We start from the raw sequence: 9390 nt of genomic DNA, 5'->3' as shown, positions 1-9390 counted from the left end.
CCACCACGGGCACCTCTGTGCTGGGGACAAAAGCCTCACGCCAGGAACAGGCCTGGCATAAGGTGATAATTCTTTTATTCTGTCAGGAAAAGTGGCATGAGACCGGGCTGTCCCTCCCCTGTCCCTTGCCACCAACCCTCCTTCCTGCAGCCCTCATGGGGTCTTGTCTCCCCCTGATTGCCCTCTCCGTGGAGGGAAAGAACAAAGCCAGGATTTATTTTAATTGTTTATTGTATAATATAAAACTACAAAAGTAAGACTGCTCATTTCCATGTACATTTGTCCAATTGTTTTTTTGATTACAGCCCATACCTACATGTGAATACAGTAATCTGGTTTCAGATGTCTGTAATATTGCATAGAAAAGGCACAGCTCTAAGGTCTGTGGGAGGGGAAGGGGAAATACAGCCTTTTTTCTTTTTTTCTTTTTTTTTCCTTTTTTTTTTTTTTTTTTGACAATAACAAGCCCTGTTCAAACAACCATGCACTGAACATGTCACACTATTTACACCTTTTCCAGAATCTTGGCCTTTGCAGGCACTAGTATGGAATACGCTCAGAACTAGATAGGAGTTGAGATTGGGATTTTATCTGCAATATGTGTTTTTAAAGAGGTTCCAGAACTTGCATTAGGCTTATTTTCAGAAAAAGAAAAAAGTGCTTAAAAAAAGAACTAATTTATTTTAAAATGTTCAGTCTCATTCATTAATTAATAGAATACTGAAAGCAACTTGCACAGAAGCAGGATACTGAAACCTGATTGGGGAGGGAGGGGGAGAAAAAAAGAACAAAACCAAACCAAAAGAAACCCTGTAACAAGAACAAAAAGTTCAAAACATGCCAGAATGAATTAAACCATTTGTCAGACAGGACCCATCGCAATTTACTCAATTTAATGGTAATTAAGTGTAAACTTTGGATTCAAACTTATCAGCTTTGAATAACCCAGGCTCTTACCACACAGCATTGAGGAAAAACCAAATTACCTTGCACAAGGTCTGAATTTCTCCTGCCAGTGATTGCTTCGGTTGGTGGCTTTGCTGTCTTGCTCTCCCAGCTGGCTGCAGGAGGGGCCGGGCGGACACCGGACAGACGGACAGACGGCGCTGTGAAGCCGCTCTCTCCAAGAGGGAAGTTTCCTTTCCTTTGCTCCCAGGGCTGTGAGGTCCTGCTGGGCTCCGGAGGGACTGTGGAGCCCCAGGACTGGCTGGCTGGACAAACAGCCCCAGGACAGGCTGGTCAGACACACAGAGCCAGTCAGAACTTCCCGCCCGGCCCTACCTCCGGGCAAGGACACAAGGACAGCTCTGGCACAACTCCTGGGGCTGGAGGGAACATCCTGCCACCTTCTGTGAGCCTCCAGCCCCAGGGACTTCTGCTGGGCCTCCCATGGGTGTTTAAAAAATAAGGGAAAAAAATAATCTTTTCTAAAGCTTTCCCAGGCCAGCATGACGGAGATGATTGCATTTGCTCCTGCCTTTGGTGGCAGATTCCAGTAGCGTGCCAAGGGAGGCCCCTCTCAAGAAGCCAGTGGGGGTAGGAGCCTGATTAGGACTAATTTTGAACATAAGCCTGTCCCTCCTCCATACCTTTTTTTGCATATTTCAAACAACCAGACCCATATTAGAAAAAGAGTGTAGGAAGAAAATAATCCTGTGATCCATGCATATCCTGACTGGAACTCAATTCATTCTTTCTGAATCTGGCTCCCATACCCTTTTTCATACAGATTTACATTCCTACAAGAGGATACATTCCTACCATACATTCTGTACATGTTACAATCCAGATGTTGTTAGCTTCACAATAAAATAAATATATTTACAGAAGAAAAAAAAAAAAAGAATAAATAATTTATGAAAAAAAATCACTTCAAATCCAAAGCTCTCTTATTCTGCTCCCATCTTGTCACTTCATTGCACGTTAATGTCAATCTCCATCCCTGGTGTAGGTCTCAGAGAAATTCCATGCATGGCTGCTGTTGGGACCATGGCACAAGCCCAGCTAGAGACAGTCAGTGACTGTGCAGGGAGAAAGCCACAGCTCAGCCCTTCCCAATCTTCTGCTGAGTCCCATGAGTCAAGTACGTTTTTGTCCTATGGGATTCCTGAATGGATTCTGCACAGGACACACACTTCAGCACCAAGGAGCTACAGACACTGCCCAGAAGTGGCAAAGTGGATTTAGAGCTCGGCTCCTGCTCTCTGGATACAAAAACTGCAACTGACCCCACTTAACAGCACAGGCGTCCAAAAATGGCACTGATGGGAGCTATACCTAGCAGGTGGTATTTGAATAATTTGAGTAATTACATAAGTAATCCCAAAAACCAGGCAGCAAATCAGTTTTTAACCACGATAAGGCTAAGATTCCCGTTTGAGCCTGGTGTTGTTCCAGGTTTGTGCAGGATGTGTTCCCAGGTACTCGAGGTGCAGGGTCAGGCAGGGCTGTGGGTTCTCCTGCAAGGGCTGAGGATTGCTGTGGAACAAGGGCTGGGTGGGAGCCAGAGCTGTCCCCCTCCTCCCACCCTCCCTTCCCCTGGTCCCTAAAGCTACACTTGGTCAATGGTTTGCTGTTTGAAGCAATAACTTACTTTCTCTTTAGTCTGTGTAATGACTGCAAATCCATCAGCATCCCAGGGCTTCACAGAGCTCAGCTTGGGAAAAAGAAGAAAGCAAACCCACCCCCCTGGGCCAGTGTCCTCCCTCATCCCCCAGCCCCATCTCTCCCTGGCAGATGAATTGGGAGCCAGAAGCGCCTTTCGCAGCTGCACATGATGCATTTCATTTCCATTAGGAGTTCCTTCATTGCAAAAATCTATTTGCTCTCATCCTGTGTCTGTGTGCATATCTATGTTACATCTATCTATATACTAATAAATATATATGGCCCGTTTTAAAGTGCCAATTTATAAAAAGCTGCCTCCTTAAAAAGGCAGGCAAGACCCAATTTCATCCATGACAAGAAGGGAGCAGAACTGACTGAATATTGCCAAATGACGTAAAACATAATTTAAAATTTCTTAAATAAATATAAAAGTTATTCCTAAAGAAGCCATAGGCATGTCAACAATATAGGTTGTAACCGGCACTCGACAACTAAAGTACCATTGGAAAACTAAAATGCCATAGCAACTTCAGCAATAGGCATGATACATTGCAAACATTTTTTTTCTTTTTAAATTAAATGTACACCACAACGAACTTAGGAAAAAAAACCAAAAAAGCTATCGGTGCAGTAAGAAGACTTCTCAGGTGTTACGGGGGAGGGGACCATGCATAGAAAGCTGTGTCTGTATACTCGTTGTAAAACGGGTCTATAAAGTGTAAAGCAGGTAACGCAGTTGATACAAGAACCCAACTCTATACGAGATGCCAAGTGGTGTCACACGAGTGGCTCCAGTTTCGACAGCAATGGATATCAAGGTCCATCCAGTGCAGGTACGAGATGAGCTTCACTGCAGTAATACTGAAGTCGCCTTTTTCAGCACTTAGCACAGTGAGGTGGGAGAGGGGAGGAGAAATGCTCCAAGAAAGGGCGAGCGGTCGCTCCCAGCCCCACTCCTCTGCCCGCGCCCGTCAGTCAGGGAGATGCCAGGGCAGGCAGCTCTCGGTGGGCTCTGGGCACGTTGCTCCTCCTCACACCATTCCCGGGAGCTCCACTCCGGGCGAGGAGGTGCCGATCTCCGCCGGGTTAAGGCTCCAGGCGGGCGGGATGGGGACAGCGCCCGGCCCCGGGGAGGGAGCTGCGGCCACGGCGGCGCTCAGGACCTCTGCGGGTCAAGTTCCACAACTGTTTCCTGCCAACTGCTTCACATACGTGTTGGAAAAGGACATGGCTCTAAGTTTCAGGAATCACAGTAGTGCGCAGTGGGTACAGCAGGGAGCAAACACTTGTGAAACTCCGACAGAAGCAGCTCCCAGCCCTTTCTTAAAGCACTTTTTTTTTTGTTTGTTTGCATTCAGGGAAACCGACTGCAGGCTTATTTGATCCAATTTTCTCTTTGCACCATACACGTATAAAACATTACAACTCTGTATAAAAGTACAAGTGGTTCTTGTACATCTGAATTATGCAGGAACTATGTGAGCAAATCCTATCAAAATAGCTATTTTTTGTGTGTATAAACAGCATTTGTTTTTAGAAAAAACAATATCATAAACTGCAGAATCTGTACAAAAATATAAAATAAATTTGGGCAGCAGTTTCTAAACAGCCATGTAAATGCAACACTTAAAGAGGAGCAGGTTAATGCCTCCAAAAGGCTGAATTGCTAAAGTCAACCTATACAGGGCTAAAATGGTATTGAGATTATCTAAATAATAAAATTTTTTACCTCTTGCAATAAAACTTATAGAAAAAATAGACAAGTATGCACATGCAATTTACAGCTTTCCCCAACATAATCCTTGTGCTTAGCTTTTACCTTTTTTTTTTCCTTTTTTTCTTTTTTTTCTTTTTGTATTAACATAACATTGTCTACAATACATATTCTTTCCTATACCAGGATATTCGGTCTTCCTTGAGGAACCACTTTAAAAAAAATACATTAGAAGTGGTCATACATGGATGAAGGCACTCCAACTCTGCTCGAAGCAAAAACTAGTGTGATCCTTTTCTTTTCAAAAAAGGCAAGCAAGGATGCATGCACAGTGCTGTGAATCGGGGCTGGGAGGGACTATGGAAATACTACCAAGTATATACTGGTACTTAAAATTAAAAATTTAAAAAAAAAAAAAAAAGAAAGTTGCAATATTTCTAATATTTTAAGACCCAACAAGCACCTCCATGATGTGATCCAGTTCTGTGAGATCCATTTTGAAAGGCTGATTTGGAGTTACTGGTTGACTGCTGTAGGGAGCCAGAGTTTTTAGGAGCTCATCTGCTGAGACAGGAGCCATTTTTGAGGCAGCCCCCGTGGCAGACGTGCAGGGGTCAAAATCATACATGGACGTATCAATGTCAGCGAACAGAATGTCATCCAGGGTCAAGTCTGTGAGGAAACCTGTGGAAGCTGTGATCTCAAAGTTGCCGGGCAGGGGCTCCATGAGTTTGGATTCAGCCGTTCTGCTCTCCGGGATGCCCTCGGGCTTGTGAATGTTGGACTCGCCGGGCTGCGCTTTAGAGTCATCGGCTGCCGATTCGGCTGCTACTGCCTCTGCGGAGGTAGGTGCTGGACAAAGCTCCTCGATTTCGTCCAAGGCTGAGGAGAAGCTGTCCTTTACTGGTTGGAGAGCAGGAGGTGGTGGCTTCGTCGGACCTTCGTGCTGGACAGCTGGGGAAGTGCAAAAAGTGTCGTCCTCGAGCAAGGAGGCCGGGGTGAGGCAGGACTCCAGGGGCATAGTGCTTACGAAGTCGGTGGGGAGCAGGGGCGGCGAGGCCAGGTGGCTGAACGCTGGCTGCGCCTCGCGGAAGTTGTCGCTGAGAGGGTCGGCAGGCTGCGAAGCGGCCACGAACATGGGCCTCAAGCTGCCTTCTTGTTTGAGTTCTTCCTGGATTCGCCTCAACATGTTGTTAATTAAAACTGTCTTTTGCAAGCTTGGCTCGGTTAATGGCCTGTGGTTATAAAGTTTCATAAGGGAAATGTTGAAGATAGTCTGACGCTGTAAGGTGTAAGACACCTTAGAGGGACCGTCAGTGGGAGACACCACTTTGCCTTCCAACCCATCTTCATGCTCGTCAAACTTCCGCTTTCCTCCTTTCCCCAACATATATCTGCAAGGGAAGAGAGGAGACCCATGAAGACAGCAAAGCAAGAGCACATCTGTGCACATCAATAACTCGGTCCTGGCCCACAGCAGCCTGATGAGCAAGCAGCAGCCACCTTAACGCAAGGCTCTGCTCTATCCATGCTTAGGCATGGCTGTGCTGGTCAATTCCAAGCAGGAATTCAAACAGCATCTACAGTGCTCAAGATCTTGCACGCTTTGCAGCAAATTTCCTCTTCCTCACATTAAGCAAACGCCTGTCCATAGGTGCACAAGCCACAGGCACTGTACTGAATGTTTCCTTACATTCCCTGGCTGAGGCAGTGCTATGCCTGGGAATGCAAATGTAAAGCACCGAGGTTCTCACAGTGAATTTCCTCTTTTACACAAAAGTGTGTTCACGGGGGAAGGGAAGCGAGACTCAAGTAATTGTGTGTCGAGAGAAGCTTTCCCAGTGAGATTGGGAGACTCAGCTCTTTGGTACACCAGGAAATACACACGTGGGTTTATTTAGCTGATTGCCTAAGGACTGAACTACCAGAGCAGGAAATGCAGTTATTACACTCAGAATTGGATAAATTACAGATGAAGAAGAAGATCTGTCAAGTCTTTTAGTCTAATCCCCAAGACCACTCTCTGCACAACACTCTGCTGCTGTTCAGATGGCAGATTTTGAAGGAAACAAAGGGGATTTTACCAAACTTGCCCCGCATTATAAATAATTTCTGAGCTAAGATTATGTAGGACAGTTCAATCCCCAGTGCCACCTCTTCCAGGATGTTTCAGAGCGCCTGGAAATGCTCCTCTACACAGCACAGTCCCAACTTCATTTTGTCACCATTATTTTTGTGACACAAAGATCTCCCCAAATGCAGAGGAATGAAGGAATCGCTGTGCTGTGACAGTAGCATGACCTGACGTTACGCTCTCTCATTTTCCCAGGTAGAGAGAGTGGTGAAGTGCTGGAGCTCTAACCCACTCACTCTTTTAATAGGATCACAAGCAGCTCCCTGTTCATTCCTGTATCCCTCCCTCTGTTTAACAAATTCTTCTGGCATGAAGAATTCTGCCTTGCTTAAAGGGGGGAAAAAAAAAGAGTGGAAGAGGCTTTCTAGCCACAGTTGCAACAGCCATACAGATTTTTACCCCAAACCTGACTCCTCTCATGCAGCTATCATCTGGGAGAAAAACTTTGCCTTCCTTGTTAGAATACAACTCCCAATCCTCTCAGTGGGATTGGTGCCTGCAAAATGACTGCACTAGGCAAGTCTAACACAGTTTGATGGTCGCACACCAGTTCTGCAGACAGACAAAGTAGTTAAAGACCCACAGACATTTAAGAGCAATGAGCCCCTTGGAAAGCAGAAGAGGGGGCAAAAGAAGTCAGGGTTTCAGTGCTAGAAGAGCTCCAGAAAGCATTTGCTGGGTGGTCAATCCAAAACTCAACTGAGTGAAGTGAGCCTCTTCTGGTTAAAAATAAGTCCCAAATCCAGATAATTTTCTAGCATATTATGCAATTAAAAAAAGAAAGGCGGGGGGAGGGAGCGAGCTGAGCAGAGCTGAGGAACAGGTAGGCTGCCATCCAAGCTCCTTGGCCAGCTCCCAGCGATTCCCGCGCCTGGAATCTTGGGTGAACAAAACCTCTGAAATTTAGCACTACTGCCGAAGTCTGGTTTTTCTCTGCTCCCTAGTGTCACTTCCATGGACTACTCCGGAGCTGTGCACATGGGTTTGGGGTGCAAGCAGGGGGCTTTGCTGTTCCAATGCTCACAATAGACACATCTCCTTCACTTCAGACAGATAAGAGCAAGAAAGGGAGGATTGGGCTAGCAAGAATCAAAAATCCTGCCCAATTCCAGCCCATTCTTAAAGCAGCAAGGGGTTAGGGGGAGAGTTAGCAGCTTCCCATCCCTTCCTGCTATCTCCTCCCCCTGAAAAAAGACAGACTCTGTCCTAAAGACATACCAGTGCTCCTTCCACAATGCTGTATTTAAAGAAGATATTTTTAAATGCCTGGGGACTAAAAGAGTTTGAAGTTTGTCAGCGTCTGCCAGGAATGTATAAAAACATTCACTGCACAAAGCAAACCTTTCCCCCATGACAAAGAAAACAGCCCAGGCTCTGTTCCCTGTGCTCATTTATTAGTTATTGCCAGGTGACTTTGCCAAGCATTTTGAACAAACCCAGTTGAGCCCATTTCCACCCAAGACTGAGGTGCTGGTAGTGAACACATTTTTAAAGCCGATCAGTAAGAACTATGGGATCAACACTGAGTAAATACTACGATAACCTCACTACGTCATTTTCCAGGAAGCTCAGAAGTGATTCAAGGTTTCCTGTATGTGTGACTGTCAAGCTTTCCCATCTCACTCGATCTTGATTCAGAGCTTGCCCTTTTAAAAGATAAAATATATCAGGCAACTCCCAGTCTCACCTTCTAGCTTTTCAGCACAACTTTCAGTTTCCTTTTTCTCCACTTAACACTCTCTGAAGAGGGTTTAACTCCTAAAGCACCAAAGCAGGATGCCAGCCTAAGCATAGGGGTTTTATTCCACCAAGGAGAGAGCTGAAATAAAGCACTGCTAGACTCCCAGCTTTATAAAGTTTTATTTTATCCCCTTCTCCTCTGGCGTGCAAATGGGAATTGTAAAAATCGTTTGCCTACAGTTTCCATAAATCACTTTATTCACGCTAAACGAAGCAAGGAGGTGGTATCTTTTTAGACCAACTGATAGAGTTGGTTAAACCAGACATGCCTGGGAGCTTGCAAGCCTTCCTCTGGCTCTCAATAAAGGAATTTCATCGTTTCTGACCACTGAAGCTTAAGACAATGTTGCCTGCTTGTTCTTTCCAGTTCAAACCATCTCTTCCCTCCTTCAACCAACCAGTTTCAAGCCTGCATTAAAGAGATCAGTGTTGTATGTCTTAAGATACTGAATAACACTTACAAAAACAAGCAAGCTGTACAATACCAGCATCTGATCTGAATCAGCTCTGTTCATCTCAAAAACTTTGCTCCTAGCCTCTCCAGCCAAAGCTCCTTCTGGGAAGATGAAAATGCCAAACTTAAAAGATCAGCTTGACCAAAGATCAGTACAAAATGAGATAAACCTACACCGTGCCAGGTGTCAAAAGAGGGTTGTCCAACCAAGTCATACAGCTGTGACAGGGGCAGCCAGACAACACCAACTCATCCAAATGGAGCACTGGACAGGCAGAGATAAAGGGTCACATGCATGGAGTCTCTTTCATGCATCTATTTTGGCTGAGCAGCAACCTCAGCCAGACTTATGTCTGCTGCATCTTCATCCATTTGCAAAACATAATTTTGAGGCTGGGTGTTGAGAGCTGAGACTGGACATGACGTTGTTGTTGTTGTTGTTGTTGTTGCAATAAAGGGTGTTGTAGGGTTTTGCTCTGCCAGTGAGTTTGTAATGTTACTTAGGTATGTGGAACCAGAAAGCTGAAGAAAGACAATGGAAAACTGTTTATCTGGAGATTGGGCTGGGGAGAGTTACTTGGAGATCTTCCCCCTATATTATCTACCAGTTGGCTCCAGCTCTGGAAGACCCAGAACCAAAAACTAAGCCATTGTTGCCGAGAAAGATACAACTTGCTTTTTTGCCCATTTAGGGCGATTGCACGCGCCTCAGCGCCAGAGAAACCCTAGCATTGTTTGGGA

The 9390-nt window shown here is 45.4% G+C and overlaps 1 protein-coding gene across 7 annotated transcripts in view; it reads right to left on the bottom strand.

Moving 5' to 3' along the window:
* Nucleotides 1-213: 213 nt before the first annotated feature.
* Nucleotides 214-9390, bottom strand: part of SERTAD2 (SERTA domain containing 2) — a 78654-nt gene continuing 69477 nt past the window's right edge. For all 7 annotated transcript variants that reach the window (XM_085054310.1, XM_085054313.1, XM_085054312.1 and 4 more), the window contains one exon: nucleotides 214-5715. In XM_085054310.1, the coding sequence (XP_084910436.1) occupies nucleotides 4767-5711 (945 nt within the window). In that variant the 5' untranslated portion in view covers nucleotides 5712-5715 and the 3' untranslated portion in view covers nucleotides 214-4766. The remainder of the gene's footprint in view (nucleotides 5716-9390) is intronic.

Source organism: Lichenostomus cassidix, chromosome 3 (assembly GCF_008360975.1).
Source record: "Lichenostomus cassidix isolate B80296 chromosome 3, HeHo_3.0, whole genome shotgun sequence".
NCBI classification, from domain to species: Eukaryota; Metazoa; Chordata; class Aves; order Passeriformes; family Meliphagidae; genus Lichenostomus; species Lichenostomus cassidix.
This window is presented reverse-complemented; position numbering and strand designations above follow the sequence as displayed.